This window comes from Lonchura striata, chromosome 19 (assembly GCF_050655825.1).
Source record: "Lonchura striata isolate lonStrDom1 chromosome 19, ASM5065582v1, whole genome shotgun sequence".
Classification (NCBI taxonomy): Eukaryota; Metazoa; Chordata; class Aves; order Passeriformes; family Estrildidae; genus Lonchura; species Lonchura striata.
Window position 1 is genome coordinate 1,653,552 of NC_140721.1, and position 22,426 is coordinate 1,675,977.

Below are 22,426 nucleotides of genomic sequence, written 5' to 3' on the forward strand. Positions count from 1 at the left end.
GTGCAAGTCACTCGCAGGGCTGGGCAAAAGAAAGGCAGTTTGGCTGTTTAATGTTCAAAGACAAGTGGGAAAAACATTCTCAAGATTTTATAGCTTACTGTGCCATTTCCCTCGGCAACCCCAATCTCAATTTCTAGACTTTAATCTTCAGTGTGTTGCTTATTACTGCTGCTTTTCTTTAAATAGTAATATTTGCTAGGAAATGCGGTGGCTGCATCCCTACAGCCACTGCTGGGTGTTCATCTCCTCTCTCCTGGGGAGGAGCTGATGGATATAGATCCAGGCAGCTGTGTGACCTTTACAGCCTCACTCCGAGTCCTGGGACGTGGATGTGAGATTGTTTCGAGTCATTTTGATTTTATTACAAACCAAAATACTTCACATTCAATGGCACCTCATGTCCACCAATTAATTACTCTTGGGGAACAAACAACCTGAACCTCAACACCTTAGATAGGTGCTGGTGCAGCTGTAGCTCAGTCTCTTCCACGAGATCCCAAACTTGGGAGCATCCAACACCTCACCTGCTTTGGCTCCCGGCTTTCCTGTGGGACATTATTCCAGCATTACACCTCAGCAGGAAGCTGTCTGACAATTTTACTGTTCAATAAACACACAAGCTGCACCTGCAGAGAACCATCTTCATCTTCCAGCTGATTGCCAAATCCCAGCGTTTGGTGCTGAAGCTCCTGGATCAGCTGAAGGGATGGGGGCTGTGTTGAGCAGTGCCTTGTGGCACCTCCTCAGGTGTGTCACTGGCAAGGCTGAGGGAACAAAACCCCACAGACAGGAGCTTCGTGCTCTTCACTCCTTTTTTGTGGGAGAACAGAGTCCCGAGAACCTTTTTATCCCTGTTCCCAGAAGCTGCAGCAGCTGTAGCTTCCAGCCTTCCCCACGAGCAGCAGCCTGAAATTGAGGGATTATATTTAACCTGACACCCCCAAATCATGGGGGGGAGCAGCTGAAGCTCCTTGGTTTGTGCAGAGCCCTCCTGCTGGGATATGTGCTAATACCACATAAAAGTAACAACTGCTGAGGAGCTTCCCCGCCATGTCCTTTGCCATCCTTTATCACAATTAAGTTAAAAAGACTGGACCACTGCAAACTCTATTTTTACACCCTCGGGCACGTGCTGTTGCCTCTGGAAGCTGCTGCTGATTTAGGAAGGAACACGAGGAGGGAGGGACTGCATTTCTATACCCTGTACTGCAAAAAGTGTGACTGTGCCCTTATTCTTTGTCACCATCAGCACAGAGGTACCGTGCCCCTGTCTGCAGCCACAGGAGGTGTGAGGAATGAATGCCCATTCACGTTTAAGATCAGCTTATACTGCATGTGATCCTTCCCAGCGCTGCGAGGCAGAGCAATCCTGACAGCAGCAGAGTCAAAAGGAACCCAGACAAATGTCAGCATTCATGCAATTTAACAAAGCTCCCTACTTGTTTTTACAAAATAAAAAAAAATTAAAAAAGGAAAAAAAAAAAAAAAAAAAAAAGAGCCCCGAAATGTTTTAAACAAAAGGAAATGTCCTTCATTCGACACTGGTGAAATCTTTCAGCGCTGTCAAAGCGACTTCAAAGCCTCTCCACATCTGCCTGCTCCAGCCAAGCTCTGCTGCCTGTCCTCAGGCCTTTGTGATGTACCCTTCTCTGATCAGGAAGTCATAGATTTTCCTGGTTTTGTTCACATCAATCTTGATGAGGGCTCGAGCCTGCGCCAGTCTCAGGCCTCCCTGTTTGTTGCACTCGTTCACCAGAGCAGCTTTATATTCCAAATAGGCTCCAGGGACCAGCCTCACCATCTGACAGAGCTGCAAGACAAAAGGTGAAGTTAATAAACACCAGCACTTGTCATGTTCTCCCATTCCCAGAGCCCTGCTGGGGGAGGAGCACGGGGAATGTTTTCCCGAGAACACTTCCAGTGTTTCTTTGCAGAGGGGAGGCACACGGGAGTGCCATGAGGAGCTGTCTGGATCCACAGGTAGGGAGGGAGGAGCCTGCTGGCTGCATTCAGAAACATTCCTGGTGGAAAAATAAAGGAGGAGGATGAAAGCAAGCCCTGGGCTCACAGGAGCACAGCTCTGAGTGTGTCCTGGGTGGGTGTTGCTCCTTCCCAAGCCTGGGAAGCACACATGCCAGACTTGGAATCAGCAACTGGGCTGGCTGGGAGCCAGGGAGGGCATCTGGCTGCTAATCCCCTGCAGGCTCGGGCTCTAATACCTTTACAAAAGCAGCTCCCCCTCCACAAGCCTGGCATGGCAGCTGTGCAGGGAAGGCATTCCATGGTTGGAAGTTTGGTGAGGAATGGCTGTGCACAGCCCCGGAGCTGTTTGGCTGCACAGCTCCTGCTCAGCTCCCAAATTCCAGCTGCCTTCCAGGAGCACGGTGTTGCTCCCGCTGGAGAAACTGTCTGTCTCCTCCCTTTAATAAGGAAATGCTTCGTGCTCATTCCTCACGGATAGGAAATTGCAGAATTCCTCAGCCCTCAGACTTTCTGTCTCAGCTGACCAGGAAATCAGATTCCACAGACACACACACACTGGTGTCCTGCCACCATTCCTGGCGTGCTGAACGGAGCAGAAATGCCTGAATGGAGCAGAAATGCCAGTTCCACACGGAGCCATGAGCTGATTCCCTGTGCTGCCAGCTCCAGAACACGCAGCCAGGGGAGGCTGAGCTGCAGCTGTGCTCCACGGGCACTGCGACCTGCCTGGGGCAGCCCAGGGACACCTCAGGATCTCTATTAAATAATAATCTCTTATTTCAATAGTTGTTCACTGAGTTAGGGGACAGGCCTGCACTGGGCTGAAAAACAAGCAGTGCTCATTAAATTAACCCCTCTGCTGAGCCCAGCCTCGCAGAGCAGGCAGGGAGATGGATGTTGTGACAGCCCCAAATAACACCCTGGTGCCCTGCTCCTTTCTGTGCTAAATAAGCCAGTTTGTGCTGTATGTGAGGCACAGCAGGTGAAGAAGCCAGCTGGAAAACCTGAATGATTTCTGTGAGGAAGGAAGAGTAGTCAGGGCCTGTACTGAGGTGACATTCACAGCTCCCCAGACGTGGTGTGGGCAGCCCTGTGCTGTGGAGACACGGTTTTGAGAGAGGATCCTTCCATGCTTCCCTCACCTCCTTCTCCTTCTCGTTGAGCTTCTCAGTGCCTGGCAGGCCCGTGAGGTTCAGAGGAGGGGCACTCCGTCTGCCTGTGGAATGGGAAAGGAGAAGCTGAAGGAACGGGAGCACTTTGGAATGGCTGCTCTGTTAAGGAGAAAATTCAGCCCGGTTTGAGCCAAGTGTTTACAGACAGGGTCACTTAGGGCTCAGCAGAAAGCTCTGCTGATGCCACAAAAGGTCTGCTTTTGCAATTTGAAGCTCTGTGGATGTTGCATGAGACCCGTGAGCTGCTGGTTTTTGGGAGGAACTGCAAGACAAGTTTTGTGTCAGACTGGCATCAGCACACCAGCATCCTCCACACCCTCCCTGGAGCTGGGATAGGCAGGAGGCTCAGCTGGGCTGCCTATCCCAGCTCCAGGGAGGGTGTGCCAGCTGTGCTGAAACCATGATGAGACTTTTTATTGGTGTGATTAAGAAGCTAATTTCTCTCTAGCATTACTGACAACTTTACGAGGCAGAGTTTTCTTCAAATGCCTTTGAGTATGATGCAGGTATTGCAAGGCAAATGCAGTTTGGGGACTGATTTTTTTGTCTGTTAGGATGAACAGTTCAGAAGGAGTATTTATCACAAGGTCATGTGGTATTTCTCACTTTCACTATTGTTTCTATGCAATTATATAAACAACATTTATAAGTTATTATTTACTTTACTGGATATTACCTGGCACAGTCTAAACTTTCACAAGGGCTGTCTGCTTGCAGGTTTGGCTTTTTTTCTAATAGGTTTTTTGTTTTGTTTATTTGTTTGTTTGGGTTTTGTTTTGGTTTTTTTTTTTTTTTTTGCAACTGGCAGAGCTCAGGACCAAGTTTGGGTTATTTAGTTATTTATCCACATTGGAAAAAGTCTCTCACCCCTGTGCTGCGGGCTGCATATTTAGAACTGCTAGAGATAGATCTCTATCCCAGGATAACTCCCCAGATTTGGAGAAGTGATGAGACCTTGGGAAGTGTGCAAAAAGAGAAGGTTTTCCCCAAGCCCCCTGCCCTGGCCAGGTCCTGCCCTGGCATTGGGAAGTCTCTGTGTCTCCTGGGCACCTGCAGGAACAGCAGGGATCTGGCTGGGTGTGAGGAGCCTGAGCAGAGGGAGCTGGGGCCTGGGGAGAAGCTGGAGTGAGAGTCTGTGGGAGGTGTAAAGGAAATTATTTCTCAGCACTGCTCCCTCTTCCCGTGGCATGGGGCGGGAGGGACATGACAAAATTCAGTTTTACTCCTCTATAAACCCAGAAAATACCACACACACACAAACTACATTAAGGAAAACCTATCAAGTCTGCAAACTCAAGAGCTTAGAATCTAGAAGTGAAGCATTAATTTGTCCTCTTGTATATTCAGAGTGATGCAGCCTTTAATTAGAGCCACGTGGCAGCTCTTCCTCAGCATCCCTGGGCAGGATGTTTGCTTAATTAGCAACTCTGTGGTATTTTGTTTGGGTTTTGTTCCACATGTGATGCTGCTTATAAACACTGTGAGCCATCACAGCTCCACAGGCAGCACAATCCCCTTCATGGGACACTGGATCCTTGACAGAAAAAGGAAGTTCACTCCTCATTCCAGACCTTCAGCTGGAAGGCAGTGTCCTCTCTTCATGGACTCTGAGATATACAAAGCTGTTTTTTTATCCAAAATACCAGATCTCAGCAATCACCAAACAGGTTTAGAAGAGTCTGTAGTGCCCTGACTCACTGCTTTGGATTCTGACCCAAATTTACCAGGCAGAAATGAGGAAGAACTTTTAGACCCAGTGTCCACCCTGAGAAGTTTGATTCAAGTGGTTTAACAGCATCCACATAAAAACTGGGTGTAGGGACAGAGCCAAAGCCATTTTCCCTGGCCAAATTTAACAACCTTGTAGTAAAACTTTATCCCAGTCTTAGTAACCCCATGACCTCAACAAATGGGATAGGAATTTATTGAAGTCTTGCTCATGAGGCCCTTGCCTGACCCCTGAACCTGTCCTTACTGGGCACTGAAAGAAGATGAGGTCCTCTTGGTGGAAAAAATCCTAATTTGTGCTTACAGACTGTGAAAATTCTTTTGTTTCCTGTCTTGCTAATGTAGCTTTAGGATGGGTTTTGACGTCCAGTCAGAAAAATCTAGAAATTCTGCAAAAATCCTGCAGGATATGTGAGTGGAATGACTTGCAGATTGATGTAATGTTGACCTAAGCAGTGCTTGACCATGAGGCTTGAGGATGACACTCTTGCACTCGAGAAAAAGAGTCAGAAAAAGGCTCTCAGAGAGATATTGCTGGGTTTTTGGCAGACATCACCTAACACTTACCCGTAGTTGAAGGAACTGGTACCGTGGGAGTCAGGCCAGAATCACTGAAAAGAAAGGAAATTTTCAAATTGCCTTCATGTTTTTTTGACAATAACTGCATGTGTTGACCCTGAAAGTGCTTCTTCTACAACTTGTAATAATTATACAATTCAACTTGCATAACCTATGCCCTGACTAGGAGTCAACAGGACTTATAAATATTTAGTGTTCCCACACTGGAAAATATGTCTGAAACCTGTTTAAAAACCCAACAAAGAAATGTGGAGGGGCACACAATGAAAAATCCAGTGGAGATTGAGTGGGGAAGTTCCAAACCATGTCCTGCATGCAGGATGCACTTCCTTTATGTTTGCTCCTTAAATCCAGGTGCTCGTGCAGGCTGATGACACATTAATAGTGCTGCTACATCTAAAATCATCTGAAATATTTCAGGCATCAGCTGTGCCCTCATTAATATCCAAAAAGAGCTCACTTCCCTCTGTGACTTTATGAACAGCGGTTCAGTTCCTGAAATATAAATTTGAGAAAACTGAGGGTCCCTTCTTTTACAAGCACTATTGCTGTCACCCACTTTTCTGCCCCTCTGAATTCTGCAGGCTGCTCCCACTTGGATAAACTGGGAATAATGGATTTGTTACTATCAGGCAGGAAGATGTGTTTGATGCAAACTGAAGCACAGAACCCCAGGAAGGTTTGGGTTGGGAGGGAGCTTGAACTCATCCCGTCCCAGAGGCAGGGACACCTTCGCAGAGGAGCAGGCTGCTCCGAAGCCCACGCCAGCTGGATGGGGCACTGCCAGGATGGGGCAGGCTCCCTGGGCACCCCGTGGCACTGCTTACATGTCTGCCTGGCGGCTGAGCCACTGCTGGCAGGCGCTGCTGTCCTGGATGTACTGCAGCACCTCCGAGAGCATCGTGCGCTTCAGCCGCTCCTCGTCCCGGCTCTTCTTCAGGTGCTCGTAGGTCCTGGCACCTGTGGCACACACACAGCCTGTCCTCACCACCCAAAACATCCAGACTGGCCTGGCCCTGCTTCAGGAGGTACTGGGAACGTCTCTGCCTCTGGCCCAAGCTCTGCTGTTCTCCCTCGTGGTGAGTACTCGGCATTAGATGACACCTTGCACCCTTTCCCCTGTTAGCTTCAGGCCAAAACCAAACAAAAAAGGCTTCCATGATCTAATTTCAGGATAAAACAGGCCATTTTCTTATGGGGAGGTCTTAGGCCTTTCTCCAGATCCCACAGGTGTGGACAGGCAGTGAAAGCCTCCAAGATAAAGCCCTGAGACCACTGTGCCACGACAGAAATATTTTTTAATGAAGCTTTTGCAAAGTGGTGCCCAGAGCAGAGCTGTGTCAGACACTGATCCCCATGCTGATGGCTCAGATCAGCTCTAAACCAGCCCAGCTGGACTGTGCATCATTGCTGAAGCCTTGCTCAGCTCCAGAGCCTCTCTGAACTAAGTGCCTTTTTATTCAACACATCCTGAATGTTGTAAAATCATCCTTCCCTTCCTTGATGGATGGCAATGGGCTGAATAATGCATCAGGTACTTACTGCAGAAATTGGTGATTCCTGCTGCTCTGTATTCCTGGAGTCTCTTTATTTCCCTGCGCAGCTCAAATTCCACTGTTGGACCCCACAGGGTGGCAGGAGGGAAAACCAAAAAAGCAAAAGTGGGTCAGTGGGGTGGACTGGGAATGTGGCTCTTTGTCATCTCCCTGAACACACAAACCACAGCCAGGGTTAACCTCCCTCCACAAGCTCTCAATCTCTGTGTCCCCACGCTCCTTGGTCACAGATTTCAGCTGGTTTCTAGAATTTCTGAGTTCTGTAAAGGCAGTTTCTCTTCATGCTTTGATAGTCCCTTTGCCATACCCTAGACAAGGCAAATAACAATAATGTGGGATTTCCAGAAGGCATTTCAATAGCTCTGAGGAACTACTCCAGCCAGGCTCCTTATACATCAAATATTCTCTTGGAACTATGCTTTTCCTAGCTCAACCTTCCAAAACTTTTCCTTGCAGACAATTTTTTTTCCTGCAGTCAGTAAGATGAAATTATGAAATGTTTCTTTTGCTCAGAGATATTTCCTGACTGTTGTTTTCATCAGCTACCTTCCAGCACTGCTCAGTTTTACAGGGAGCAAGTTTCCTTGTCAATTTGTTTCCTGCTGCTGCTCAGGAGACCTGTCCCTGGCTGCCAGGTTCACCTGAGGACCTGCAGCCACAACAACAAAAGCAGGTTCCAGGAGTAGCACTGCCATGCAGGACTCATGACTTTGCAGGATCATGCCTTTGGTATTTCTCACTGGGTGTCCTGAAAACACGGGCACAACTTCGCAACTGCTTTGTTCTTTCTAATGAGCAACAACTGTCCCAGTTTAAGTCACAGAATGAAGCAGGATGTGGTGACTCTGACTGGAATCTGCCTAAATGCAGGCTATGGGATGATTCAGGGATGGAACAATGCCTCTCCCCTAAGGTAAGGACATAATGACCACTGCGCTATGTAATTATGTGGCATTAAATACTTTAACGTGTGTCTTTCAAAGAATTCACTTTGCTGCCAGCTCCCAATCACTCCACACAGACATAATATAGGGATTTTATTCTTCCCCTGATACAGAGTGCCAGTAAATAAACAGTGGTCTTTAGATAAAAAAATATCACCTCTAACACGTGACCAGAATGTTCAGTCAGCTACAAACTCAAACACAGGGCTCGGACACAGTTTCGTGGAAAAAACCCACCGGCTGCTCATTCAAGGCATCAAACCACAGATGGATTAGTTTTCCTGAGGCATTAGCTGGGGGAGGAGGAGGAGGAAAGGCAGCCCTGTCCCGGGGAGGCGGGTGGGACTCACATGCGTGGCTCTCGATGAACTTGTCGTGCTCCAGGGGCCCCAGGATGCGGGCGAACCTCCTCATGGTCTCGTAGAGCTCCTGCACCTCCTTGGGGTAGCGCCTTTCCAGCACTGCAGGGGCAAAGTGCCACACGTCACCCTGATTCTTAAGATTTTCTAAAGCCTTCTGAGTTTACGTTCTGTTAGAAAACTTTTCCCACACATTTTCTATAAACAACATATTGTTTTGCGTTCCTTCACGGGGGTGGAGGATGTTGATGTACTGGTGGTTTGTCCAATGTTTTTGGAGAGGTGACCCATTCACTCTCCAATCCACTGTCACCTTTGGAAAAGTATAAAGGTTGGAGGCAGAAAATAAACCTTTTTATTTTTTACCTTGCCATCGCAGTGGCTCGTGTTGTGCTTTTCGTGTCCTATAGAGACATCACCCCTCCTGCTGCCAGGGCAGAACGCCTCTGTGGGGGCTGCTGCGAGCCCCAGCCTCAGCACTGCCTCAAACCCCCACGTTTTGGCCCTTTTGGTGTCACAACTACAGATTGCTGAGGAAAAAGCAACAAGAAGTTACAGCCCTTAAAGTGCTTAAGGCATAAAGGGTGATATTTAAATGTTGCTCAGTCGTTTCTCACAAGAAAGGCCTGGGTTTCACCTTCCCCCTTTTCTCCACTCAGCAGAGACCAAAGTGCTTCTGAAGGGCAATTTTGAGGCAATAACTGAAACACTGAGCTGGGATTAGTTAGAGGCAGGCAGCTGGAAACAGCTGGGGCAGGAAATCTGCTGGAATTTAGAACATCTGAATATGTTCCAGTGTGAACAAACCACACTGGTGACCTGGAAGTGGTGAATGTGGGAAGTTTTGCCACTTTGAAGTCAAGCAGTTACACCTGATACTCACTCTGAAATTTTCTGAGGTTGATCAGGCCATGATCTCTTATAATTCTGGAAATGAAAGAAAATAATATTAATAAAGGCCATTACTCCTGCATTGCCTCACAAACACAAAGGCTTCAGAAGAAACTTTGATTCAGACCATCAGAGGAATCTGAAACTAAACATGAATGAAATTTCCATAAGCCCTGGGCTGGCTGGAATGGAAACATGATGCAGGGTGTCTTTAATCAGGGTAAATTCTGGACAGTGGTGTGCATTAGCACTGAGCACAAAGGGAGCTGCAATCACTTTAAAGGTTGGAAATTGCTTCTTTAGGCACAGACTTCACATCTACAGCATCTTATAACTTGTCCTTCCAAAATCACAGGTAATGAATGTCTCATGAACACCATTTTCAGCTTCAGAGAGAGACAAACTTCCCTCTGCTGAAGCACAGGGCAGAGCTGGGCTGTAAATGCCACCAGTGGCACAGGAAAAAGGCATTTTTCCATGGCAGGCTGGGGTTTAGAGAGGTGAGGGAGGTAACTCTGGGTCTGAACTGCTCCTGCTGGGATCAGGGGGAGGAGCAGAGGAAAAGCAGGTGCCTGATAAATCCCTGTCACCAACGGGAGCAGAGCCACGTGCTCATTGCTCTGTGGTGACTCCACTTTGGCAAATAAGATCCCCCAGAGCCAAGGTCAGCTCAGAACTTGCTCTGTGAAATCCTTGACATTTCCTCTGCCGTGCACAAAACCTTCCTGTCCCGTGCAGAGTCACCTTTCTGACAGTGACATCAGCACTTTTGTGCCATTTTCCAGATTTTTCGTCTCATCGTGTTGTTGAAACTTCACAAAACCTGACACTGGTGTAACCACGAGAGTTATGGAGAGCCCTGTAGCACTTTCCTTTAGTATGACAAGATAGATCATCATGGAAATTACACCACATAAATACTTTTTATTTCTGAATTATAAAGAACCAGGTCAAGCCTTCCTGTCACTCAGCAGAACTGTGGAGTTTTATGAGAAGGACTGGAGCAGCCTCACTTCAAATCACTAATTCTTCCGGCATGGAGTAATCCAGCAAGATATAATTTTAAATATTGAACAAAGTACTTCAAAGTTATAATAAAACTTAATTTAATTAATAGATTGAGTCATTCTAGAACGCTGTCATATGAGCTGAATAAATTATTCAAGCCCACGTCAGCAACTGAGTTATCTTCAGTGTGGAAAACTAACTCAGGGACCACTAGGATTTAAAAATAATGATGCAAATATTTCTGGGGGAAAAAGTGGGGGTCCAGCAATCAATCACAGTCTGGCAGGATTTTTTTTTTTTTTCCTGAAGCAGGAAATTCATGATGTGTAATCCATCAGCATCGCACAGGGAAAGGAAAAACACAGTGACTGCTTTAAAAACTCACTTTTTCCGTCTCTGCCTTTCCTTTAACCTGGAATGATAGATATCTACAACTGCAATCTTCAGAGCTGCAAAACACAAAGATCAAAGAATTCATGAGCAATCACTGCAGGAGGCTGAATTTCAAGCTTTTGTGCTCACATGGTCACTGCTTTGCTGGTTTGAAAACCCTGAGGCAAATTTTACAGGGGCATCAGCTCAGTGCAGTCCGTGCTACCTGGGGAAGGTTTCTTTGGCTTCCTCCTGCCAAATTCATCACTGTAAATACACCCAGGTCAGCATGAACCTGGAGAGGGCCTGACAGCTCCTCTCCTCTTCCTTCCTGGGCTGTTTTGCTGCCAGCAAATGTTTGTTCCTTCACACATGCAGTAACCAATATATTCCTTCTCCTGAGAGAAGGTTTAAGGACCTGAGGTGCCACCTCTGGCAGGGAACAGGGAACTCCCAAAAGCTCTGTGTGGACTCAAAGCAGCCTTTCCTGCAGCTGTTAAAGCCACCTGGAAGATTCCAGCTTGTTAACTTCCAAACTTATCTGCCAGGAGAACAAAGAATAGTTCGGGAGAATGTGAAGAAGCCCAGGGAAAAGCCATGCTCATTAGAAACCACATCCTTCCCCAAATCAAACCTGTCTGCAGCCTGGCTGAGCCACTCACACAGCCTGCAGCTCCTTTTTCCTGCAGCCATTAGCTTAATGAACTTTTTTTGGGGGTGAATTCTTGAAAGACAAGATAAAGAGACACCCATCACCTTCCCTTCCCTTGCTCTGTTAGATAACACACAAATTCCAAGTTGTTAAATGAGTGTAGAGGTGGCTGATTTTCAGTGGGTTTTAAAAAAAGTTGTTAATAATTTCCATGTGCTCTCAGAAGGAAGAGGCTCAGGGCTTGGCAGTGGTTTGGAGGCTGTGACACAACAACCAGATTTTGGAAAAAGGGAGACAGAAGCCGGGATCCATTTCTCTCTGTAGTTACACAGAAAGAGCAAACTGATAGTGGCAGTTTATCGATTGTACTCTGGGATTAATAATTAATAATGCAATTAAGAAGTGTGGTTATGTGTCTATCTTAAATATGTCTGTAGGTGTAAACACCAGGAAGCCCCCAGGCTCTGGGAAATTCATCCCTGCAATCCTCTGGGTAATCAAATTTCATACAAACAAGCACAAAGCCCAAAGGCTGTGGGGATTCACTCAGGAACTTGATCCCAAGGGAAAAAACCCTTCAGTTTGTCCCAAATTGCTCTGACATTAATCTAAGGTTAAAGGATTCTGTATGAGATAGGAGGGGTGCTGCAATGTTCCTACTTGTTTTTCCAAATTTCTTGCATTTTCCAGCGTCATGGTGTATTTTCATAGTGAGGGATTCAAGTCTCCTAATTTAAGAACAAGCAGAGACAGCAAATTCTCCTTCGTGCTAAAATGTGGGGATGAGAAATTGGGAATGCAGCAAGTTAAACATGAATGAAATCCATTAGGAAGGGCTGGAATTGGAGCCAATTTACGGAAAATATTTTTGTAGTTTTCAAACCCTCTGCAAGCTCAGCCAACTTGTTATTTTCTGGGGTTTATGTGGGCAGAACTTAATAAGTACATGCAGAAACTGCACTGGAGAACCTCTATAAATATCACAAGTAATTATGTACCTCTAACCATGGAGTTTTGATGCTTTCACCTGAGTGCACAATATTCTAAAGAAATGATGATCAGCTGGGGAGAGGAAGGAACAAATGAAAGGAAAAGAAATGGAGCTTCTGCTCCCAGTGAAATCAGTATTTGGTGCCACATGCCCTCCTGGAGGGGCTTTTGTTTTTAACAGGCAGATTCAGCCAGGACAGGCGACTGCCAAATGTGGGATGCATGAATAGCTCTGACTGCTCCAGTGCCACACACGGCATGGAAATGAGAGAGGAGCTGCTGGGGGAATGAGAATGACCTGCCTGTGCTCTTCCCCACGGCTTCTGCAGGGGGAGGCACTCTGCTTGTGCCAATCCAAGCTGCCACCGTGCTCAGTGCCCACCCTGGGCTCTGGCAAGGCTCTTTCCTGTCCTTGCTGCAGCTCTGAAGGCCCCACTGATAGGCAGCAACTCAAGGCTCCTTCCTCCATTCAAAAAAAAAAACCAAAAAAAAAAACAAAAAAAAAAAAACCCCAAAACCCAAACGCCAAATATTTTGGTTTCTCCAGAGCGTGTCCAAAACAGTTTCTTTGCTTTTCATTCCTCTTCAGCCTCGCTTGGAGCGCAGGGGAGTTTGTGGAGCACTAATGAGTGAGAGCTTTGTTCCACGGGAGAGAACCTGCCCTGGCAGGAGAGGCCCAGATAATGGGAAGAATGCAAAGCAATGCCATGAACAGCCTGTGGGACCAGCGTGTGCTGGGCTGGGGACAAGCTCAAGGGCTGCAGCCCAACCCCAGCCACCCTGGAGCAGGGCAGGACCCCTGGCAAGGAGATTTCTGCCTCTGGAGCGTGGCAGAGCTTCCACAGCACAATAAACACCGTGTTCTGGCAGGAAGGACACGGACTGCCTTGCAGCTTCAAATCAAATTTCCCTGCCAGTTGCAGCCTATTTCCACTCGCTTCTAAATCTGTGGTTTCAGCAATTACTTTGCAGTGTTAGAAGTGAAAAATCATTTACATGAGAAGGGGGGGGGGGGAAAAAAAGCTGGGAAAAAGATAAATTACCAACGTTCTAATTCAGCCTGATGAAAACTTGTAGTTCATGAAATATTCAAGCACTGTGGGCTGAATTAGGCTTGTAACTGGTCGGTGCTTTTGATCTGTCCATTATGTTTTTGTGTAACTGCAATATATATTTGCATGCCCTTACTGTACTGCCAGCACTGAACAAAAGAGAACAATTCCAGAATTTAACTGAAATATGAGACATTTCATACATTTTTTGGCCATCTCACTAATAGCAAGAAGTGACTGAATGATGTCTGTGACCTCCTGTGAGGTGGGGAGAGCTGGGGAGGCAGCAGGTACAGGTTCTCTGTTCCTCATAAAAGCCTTCCCACCTTGTAATAAATAGCATTTTCTTGTGGGAATACCAAGAACTTGTTTAGAGTGACACAGTGAAATCTGACAGGTAAAATACATGAGATAAAACTTCAAATATAAATATCATATAAAAGATATACATCAGAAAACGGAGGTGAAGCAGCTCAGATCTAGAACTTCTTAAAAATAATTTTTATAAAATATTACGAAAAGCAATGTGGGAGAAAGGGAAGAAGGGGGAATTAGACTGCAGTGAAAGCACAAATATTCCTGTGGGATGAGCAGTGACTGGTGCACCAAGAGGAGGAAGGAGAGACCACAGAAATTGTACTGGGGTGTTCCAGGGCCCAGCCCGAGTGACTTGCAGAAAATGCAGAATGAAAATCGCTCTCAAAAATTAATCTTGAACCCAGTGAGGTTGAACGTGTGGCAGGAAAGCAAACAGAGGGATTTTCTTCCCCACCTGAGCCTTAGAGCTGTGAGGCCCCGTTTGGGTTTCTGTGGGCTGTGAAATGTGCTCAGCCCCTGTGCCCACCCCACGACACAAAATTCTCACAGCATCCCTGCTCCCAAGAGCCCACGCTGGGCAATTCCCTGCCCCGGGGGCAGCTGGGCTGCAAAATTCTCTCAAGCCAAGTGGGCAGCTGAGCCCTTCAAAACTGCACAGGGAGGATGTGGCTCCTTCCCTTTTTTGTGTTAAATGGCAGAAGTGAAAGATCTCGCTCCAAATTCTTTAGGGAAGGATTCCTGCTCTCCCCAAGATGCCTCGTGTGAAAGGGAAGAAGCTGGCTGGACCCTGGGATTCGTTTTTGCCTTTCACTCTCCCCTGGGCAGATCTGGGACAGTGTGGCAAGGCAGATGCCAGAGTTCCTGGGCTAAGAGATCCAAAACGCCTCTGCCAGGCAGTCTGCACACAGCAAATGCCTGGCAGCTCTTCCCAAACGCTGAAGACAACTGAAAGATGGAGCAGAGAACACCCAATGAAATTATCGGGCGAAAAATATCGGGCAGACGGGGGGGAAGTCTTTTTTCACACGACACACAATTAAATTGTGAACTCCTGTAATTGGATTGTGCAGCTCCCTGTTGCAGGACGTGCAGGAGCACGAGCAGACCCAGCTCCAGCAGGATCCTGGAGGATGGGACGTGGCAGGAGAGGGGCTGAAGTGTGCCTGGGAGGGAGGCAGGTGTAATATATTATTTTGTTTTCTGTTCATATTGTTTATCGATATGTTCTACCACACTGACCTAAGTCCAGTGCACCATTCGGGTGAAATGTTTTTACTTTAAAACAATGGAATTAATGTTCGTGATGTTCTCTATAAAAGAGAGAGGTGCTTTTGAATAAAGATCATTTTTACCTTCTGAAGATGGAGTCTCTTCATTCCCATCCCTGCCTCCACAGCGACCAGCTGGCAGGAGGAATCCCTGCCATGGCCTCAAGCCAGGCCCCCTCAGTAAAAGCTGGGAGAGGCTGACACAGGACTCTGAGAACCTGCCCTGAGCCAGGGGAGTTTGCATTCCTAAAGCTCCTGCGTGCACTGCTCGACTTCAAACTGGCTTTTTTAACTTTGCCAAGACTGTCTGTACGCAACAAGGATTTGTCTGTCTCCAAGGGATGCAAAGGCTTTAGCTCAGAACTGCCTGACACAGATGGCAGAATTCTGAGGCATAAACACAGGACTTTTAAACCCTGGGTGTACTTACAAACGTGGGGAAAAGCAGGATCTTTTCCTCTCCGTGGATTAAAATGTCACTTCAGTAATTCCTGTTACTTCATGAGATTAAGGCAGCATGTTCACAGACTCAGAGCAGGCACTGGGCTCATACAGTCATCTTCACAATAAAAAGGAAGTTGTCACACACAGCTGATGCTACTCTAACTCAGGGCATGCTGAACATATGAGAAATCACACAGCTGCGAGTCCAACACTTTTAATGTGCTCCACATAAACCACACACCTCCTTGCTGCCTGCATTAACACCTACCCTGATAGATTTAATGCATTAAAAACCCAAACATGAAACCCCATACATTAAAAGTGTGTGTGGAGAAAGACACCCCATGAAAAGCTGCACAGGCATCTGGAAGAGTTTTCAGGCTGGGTACAAAAATATGGCACTTACCGTGCAAAATGTCTGAATCATCTTCTACAAAATCAATATCTCTCAAATCCCACTCAGCATAGTTGTCAAACTCCTGTTCAGAGGTGATTAACACATTGTCACTAACGAGCACTGAAATATTGGCCTCAGGTCCCAGAAGATGCAGAAGGACTGGGGACAGAGATGTTCACTCAAACAGGCACAAGGCTCCATCCCTGAGTAGCAAACATCCCAGGGCATTTACCTGGGGGAAATGTGTGTGAAGGCACCCCCGTGGCTGCAGCTGGAGCAGGATTTGGGACAGGACAGGGGGAATAACCAATTAACCAGGTCATCACCCCTGGCTGGGGTGCAAATCAGAATGCCCTGAGCCGGGAGGGACCCACGAACATCACCAAGCCCAACTCCTGGCTGGCCCAGGAGTCCCCCCCATGTGTCTGAGAGGCTTGGGTGGGATTTTTGGCTGCTGATTCTGCTCAGAGGTACAACCCCAAGCCCCTGTATGGCTGAGCTCATTCCTCCATGGACAGGAGCAGGAACTGGGGCCTTTTCCATGCCCAGAGCATGGTCTGCCAGGTGATGTCTGGAGCAGTGTGTGTGCTCCCCTCAGGCAGGTGACAGTGCTGGAGCTGATCCTTTGGCCCAGCAGGGACAGGGCTGGACAGATGGACAGATGGACAGCTGGACACGTGGTGGCAGCAGCTCATCATGCAGCCTGCCCCAGTTCTGCAGGCCACCAGTGCCACCTCTGGCACCCAACCCTTCATTAGCAGAGCTTCCATCACGAATATCTCACCTTGGAAGGGAGGACCAGAGTCCAGCTCCCTGCTCCTCACGGGATAAACTCAAATTTCACACAGGACTAAGAGCATCCCTCAGCCCTGTGCCCTCCTCTGATGCTTTTACAAGAAGAGCAAGGACAGGCAGGGGTGTGTGAGCTGAGTTTGCACCCAGCAGCAAATTTAAAATAATGTGAGGAGAGTCTCTCTTACCTCAACAAAGTCAGCTCTGGCTGGCATGTACCCAGCCATGTCCCTGGAGAGCAGGGAGTCAAAGGTGGGCCGTGGGGGATCATCAGCAGCTGCAAAAAACAAAGGTTTTCAGTTGTTGAGTAGGGCTTGAGATCTTCTTTTCAGGATCTATAAATAAGTGTTTATTTTGCAGGAAAAGTGGGGATAATTAGTTGAAGAAAAATACCCTGATTGGGCTTTTATTCAGTGTTATAGTCAGAAAAGACAGAGTTCATCCAGAGAAAAATGCAGCAATCTGAGATCTTCGTGGTATTCTCAAGAGCCAAACACAAATTCAAGGTAATAAACAGGCAATAAAAATGTAAACTTTACATTTTGGAGCTCAGCATCCCCCTCTAAACCTCTGCAGATCCCTGGGGCTCAGCGTGCAGGTTCTTTTAGTTAATAGCAACAGGAGTGTTAAATCTGCTTTCTTCTGGGGGCCATTGACAGGGCTGCAATTAAAGGCAGAGAGCTCCCAGTTTTTACAGCACTCCCCAGCTGAGGAGCTCGGTGCTTTACAGACAATAATAGTCTGAGGCTCACAAGGCACTCGTGCAGGAGCTGAGCTTTGTGTGTCCCAGGGCACAGATAAAGCAGGTTGAGGCACAGAGAGTTTGTGTTGGCCCAGGGCACATAAAAATACCGACGGCAGCCAGGGACAGCACCAAAATTGCCCAGTTCCTCCAGTTTAGCTCCAAGCACTTCAGTGGGAAATGTAAAGCCCCAGGCAGGCTGGGGAGCTCTGCAATGAGCAGCTGCCAGACTGGGGGAATGCTAAAGATGTGAAATGCAAGGCAAACTGAGAATCTGTGAACTTGCTGCAGACTTTTTTAACAGGCAGTTTTCAAGGGAGAGGTGTGAAATCAGCATAGCTGAAAGGAGTGATTTTATGACAAATTAAATCAGCAGTCAGGCCTGGGATGGAGTGTGTACACAGGAATGTGCACAGGAGCAGAGGGAATGCCTGAAGGCAGAAATCCCTGCTCATCTCCCTTGCTGTGCAGGGTGAGAGCCACACTGGTGCTCGTCCTGAGGGACACACCTGCAGGAGCTTGGTGAATTGTAATCCAATGGATAAAACATCCAGAACTTCTGCTGGGCTGATGCTGTGTGCTCTGGCTGTGCAGGAACTTCTGCTTTTGAGACCCTGATGTTTGTGTCAAACCCTGTTTCCTGCCTTCCCCATGGAACTGGCAGCCTTCTCTGTCTGACACACCCAGGAATTAATCCAGTGTGAAGGAACCCTGCTCCTGACGTTCCCCAGGCCACTTCCCAGAGCAGGTTATCCCCCTGGGGATGAGAGCAAAGAGGATCTGTGGTGCCTGAGTACTCACAGTGGAAGGGAATGGCTGTCTCGTGGTGCTGAGCCTCCTCTGCCTGCTTCAGGTTCAGCAGGGTGGAGGCAAACAGGGGGTTGTTGATGAAGTGCTTCATGTAGTGCTTCTCACACTCCTCCTTGGATTTGGTGCACATCTGGTTGGCCACGTCCTGCCTGGAGCGGGGAGAGGGGAAAGCTTCGTGTGAACACCGCAGAAATGTTGGTTTTTAAAATTTATCCAGTGGGAAAAGATAATTTTGGACGAGAGATAGGTTGTGTGCAGAGAACTGGCCTGTGATGGTGCCTGAACTCACATTCTCAGCACCAACTCTCACGTATTTGCGCCAGGGAACATTTCTGGGTGCCCATGAACAATGAAATTCACTGTTTTCATGTGAGAAACACTCTGGTTGATGGAATGTACCACATATTTAACAGGCTTGAAGTTTAGTGATGATATTTGAGAACTTTTAACACGTTTTACTGACTCCAGGTAATGGCAAACTGTAACCAGATATCGGTCCTGCTTCTGGCAGCAACGTGCACCTAAGAACTCTCAGTTCTGCTTCTGTGAATTCTGGGGTTCTGTACTCTTAGCACAACTATTTTTAATAAAGGAGAAGACAGTTAACTCATGAAAAGAGGATCTGATGCTCCAGCCTTACACTTTAGCTGCTGAATTAGGGTCTCACCCACAATAAGTCACTGAACAGTCAATGTGCACTGATGAATTCAACAGTGAGAAGAAAGGAAAAGCTGCCCATCATTGCCTGAAATTGGCTGAACCAGAGAATTCTCACCAGTTCCCAAATCCACAGTCCATCACAGCTTCCAGGAGAGACATCTCCTCCTGAGCTGTCCAGTTGGGATCCAGGACAGGGAAGTCGGATGTCTGGAGAGGGAAAAAGCAGAACAAACTGTGATCCTCTGTTCCAACCCACCTCAGAAAGGGCAAAGAAGTTCTGAACCACGGGGTGGCACAGGAGATAATTCTGGCAGTTTTAAACTTTCACAAAACCTGATTGAGTAATTATTGGATTGCTTAGGGCACTGGGGTCATCAAACACAGCAAATACTGGTACAAGTTGTGTCTCCCAGCTGTAATTACACAATGAAACACAGTAAAATTACTGGAGATTTTAAGAATTATTAATTTGGAGGAAGAAGAAACAGCCTGGAGGAACAGAAGCAATGTAGCTGGTTAAAGCACTGCAAGTCTAGTGAGGAGCATTGTGCTACCCAGGCACAACAAAAAGATGCAGCTGTAAATGACTCCACTGCTCCATCCTGTTCCAGGTGGATGTTTTTTTAATAGCTTAAAACCTCTGAATCAAAGAATTGCATCGCTTAACCTTTCAGTGTAGTATGAGTAAGCAAGGGTCCCTCACTCCTGGCAAGCAGTGAGAGCCAGGACCGAGTAGGTGTTATCCAAAAGGAATATTTACCATTATCTCATAAGTGTGATCACTTTGATGCTTCTTGTACTCAAATCCTCGGGTGAAACACTGCAGAACAAAAGATCAGAACTGCGTTACCTCTGCCCTGAGATTTTCCCTGGTCCCTTGCTTCACTTCCATTCTCTGCCCACCTGCCCATGGCTCAGTCCTGCACTCTCCAACCCCCTTTTGTCATTTCCCTGACCCGGGTGGGCTGGTCCCTGCTGGAGAGAGCAGAGGTGACTGGGACAGCCCTGGCTGGCTCCCTCGGGGCAGTGAGAGCTGTGCCCTGCTGCTGGACCCTATCCCAGATTGAAAGGCAAGACATGCTCTATTGCCATCTCTATGGCATTGCCTTCTGTTCATTGGGCAGTTTTCCTTCTTTCTTCCACAACCAATCCTCTCTCAGGGGAGACATCTGCTGATAATGGGCTACTGAGTTAAAACATCCCATTGTGAGATGCTCCACCCAGAGGGAGGAGCCAAGCATTCCTACCTGGATACAATCTGTGTTTTTGGAACACCAACACAGGTTTTTCTAATAGATTCCCAAAAGGAACAGCTGGGGTTTTCCACTGGAGTTTCAGAGGAAGACTCCATCCTTCTACAGGATCCCTGCTCTGACAGAACCACCCCTGCCACTCCAGGGACTGCAGCCACTCCAATTTGGACTGCCACCAACACGCTGTCCAAAAGGGTGTCAGGTTGTGTTCTGACTCTGCCAGTGGTTTTCCTTTTGTGTTATTGCATGGATTTTGTTTCTTTTCCCTTTTCCTAATAACCTGTGTTTGTGACTTGGAGTCTCTCAGTGGTTTTGCTTTCTCACCTGCAGGCACAGCAGGAAGGGAGGGGGCCCACACTCAGCACACTTCACGTAGGGCTCCGTCAGGTACGAGGAGCAGCCTCGGCACGGGGGCTTATCAAAAGGGTCACCTGGGAAAACCACAGGAAATCTCCTGTCACACAAGCACAGCACTGCTTTGGCAGCCCCTAAATCCCCCTGTGCCCAGCCCCGGCTGCTGATGGTTCTTGTGGGCCCAGCTCAGGATGTTCTGTGATTCTATGGATTTTAAATGAACTCAGTTGTGCAATGAAATTAATATGACTGTCAGGTTATAATGGCTTCAAACTCAAAGAGAGCAGGGTTAGATTGGAGAACTGGGAAGAAACCCTTCCCTAGGAGGGTGGTGAGGATGCCCAGAGGAGCTGTGGCTGCCCCTGGATCCCTGGAAGTATCCAAGGCCAGGTTGGACAGGGCTTGAAGCACCCTGGGACAGTGGAAGGTGTCCCTGCCATGGCAGGGGTGGCACTGGGTGGGCTCTGAGGTTTCTTCCAACCCAAACCAGTCTGGGATTCCATGATTCTGACTTTTTCCAAGAAAATGGTTTTGAATCAGTTCAATTATAAGTAGAGAAAAATAAGGCAAAAGTCAGACCGAATAATTTTTGTGAGCACTACACCACGTCCCCAGAGTGCCACATTCGCTCAGTTTTTGGCCCCTTTCTGGGACGGTGACACCGAAATCCCACTGCTCCAAGGAATCCTTGTGCCGTGCAGGTTTTCCAGGAGCAGACATGGGAGCTGGATTCTCTGAAGGCACTTACTGCTGAAGGAGGCCAGGCGCTCCATCCCTCCCCCGGCGCTGCCTGCTCCCTGGGTAAAACCCGGCTGGGAAACGCGCCAGGAGCGTCAGCCTTGTCCCACACCAAAGGGAATTATCCCAAAGGGAATTCTGCCTCTCCCACAGCCCTCGCGGCTCTGATCCTCCCAGGATGTCCTGAGCAGCAAGCAGAAGGGCTTCAGCAGCCGTCAGAGCCCACTCCACACGGATCAGAGTCCCTGCTCTGGCTGTGGGGGGAATCCGACAGGAGGTGTGGGGTGGTGGGGATGTCACCCCGAAGCGAGCAGAGTTATGAGCAGCTGCTGCGCAGGGAAGTGCTCTGCACCTCCCAGAGGCACTCCCCACATCCCACTGCCTGTCCCAGTTCTGAGTCCCTCACATCCCAATCCCCATTCCCCATATCCCACTTCCCCATATTCCACTCCTCACATCCCAGTTCCTATTCTCATTCGCATTCCCAGTCCTCACTCGACCATATCCCAATTCCCACTCCCCCATATCCCCATCTCCATCCCCATCTCCACATCCCCGTTCTCATCCCCATATCCCCATACCCATCCCATCTCCATATCCCCATATTCCCATCCCAATCCCATTCCCATCCCCATTCCTAATCCCATCTCCATCCCAATCCCATTCCCATCCCCATATCTCCATATCCCCATTCCCGTTCCCATCCCCGTTCCTACCCCCGTTCCCGTCCCCATATCCCCATTCCCATCCCCATATCCCTATCCCCATATCCCCATTCCCATATTCCCATTCCCGTTCCCATCCCCATATCCCCATTCCCATTTCCATCCCCATATCCCCATTCCCATCCCCATATCCCCATTCCCATTTCCATCCCCATATCCCCATTCCCATCCCCATATCCCTATCCCCATATCCCCATAGCCATATTCCCATTCCCATACCCCCATTCCCATTTCCATCCCCATCTCCCCATTCCCATCCCCATATCCCTATCCCAGTATTCCCATTCCCGCTCCCGTCCCCAATTCCTCTCCCGCCCCGCCTGTCCCTCTCCCCGTCACCGCCAGGCGGCGCCCCCGCCCGGCCCCGCCCCCTCCGGCCCCGCCGCGGCCCGCGCGCTCCCGGCGCCCCCCCCGCTGCCCGAGCCCCGCTCTGCGCGCTGCCCCCGGCCCGGCCCGGCCCGGTCCCGGTCCCGGTGCGGCCCGCTGGGGGCGGCGCGGGGAGCCGGGGGTGGTGGGGGGGGGGAGCCGGGGCTCGCCTCTCACCTCGCTCGGCGCGCCGGGTCGGGCCCGCGCGCGCGCGCGCGCTCCCGGGCCCGCCGTGCGCACGCGCCGGGGCGGGGCGCGCGCCCCCTGGCGGGA

At 48.6% G+C, this 22,426-nt stretch overlaps 1 protein-coding gene across 2 annotated transcripts; it reads right to left on the reverse strand.

The window, feature by feature from the left end:
* Positions 1-332: 332 nt before the first annotated feature.
* Positions 333-22,391, reverse strand: TADA2A (transcriptional adaptor 2A). Of its 2 annotated transcripts, none has more exons than XM_085557205.1 (16): positions 22,331-22,391; positions 21,073-21,245; positions 20,295-20,401; positions 19,478-19,537; positions 18,833-18,924; positions 18,049-18,206; positions 16,694-16,782; positions 15,723-15,795; positions 10,606-10,669; positions 9,205-9,248; positions 8,313-8,423; positions 7,005-7,076; positions 6,290-6,422; positions 5,451-5,494; positions 3,126-3,199; positions 333-1,810 (listed from the first exon to the last, which is right to left on the reverse strand). In XM_085557205.1, the coding sequence occupies exons 2-16, from the start codon at positions 21,095-21,097 to the stop codon at positions 1,625-1,627; spliced, it is 1,332 nt and encodes a 443-aa protein (XP_085413331.1). In that variant the 5' UTR covers positions 21,098-21,245; positions 22,331-22,391; the 3' UTR covers positions 333-1,624. The 2 variants fall into 2 exon arrangements, with proteins under 2 accessions (XP_085413331.1, XP_021388682.1); XM_021533007.4 differs by having other exon boundaries at positions 21,073-21,316.
* Between the last annotated feature and the right edge of the window lie 35 nt (positions 22,392-22,426).

Excerpts from the sequence above, each read along its gene's own strand:
- TADA2A (XM_085557205.1), bottom strand. The coding sequence starts at position 21,097 with ATGGAGCGCCTGGCCTCCTTCAGCA. Across the intron at positions 20,402-21,072 it reads GCGCCTGGCCTCCTTCAGCA|GTGACCCTTTTGATAAGCCC; the intron begins GTAAGTGCCTTC and ends TGGTTTTCCCAG. Across the intron at positions 8,424-9,204 it reads CAACCTCAGAAAATTTCAGA|TGCTGGAAAGGCGCTACCCC; the intron begins GTGAGTATCAGG and ends TTGCCCCTGCAG.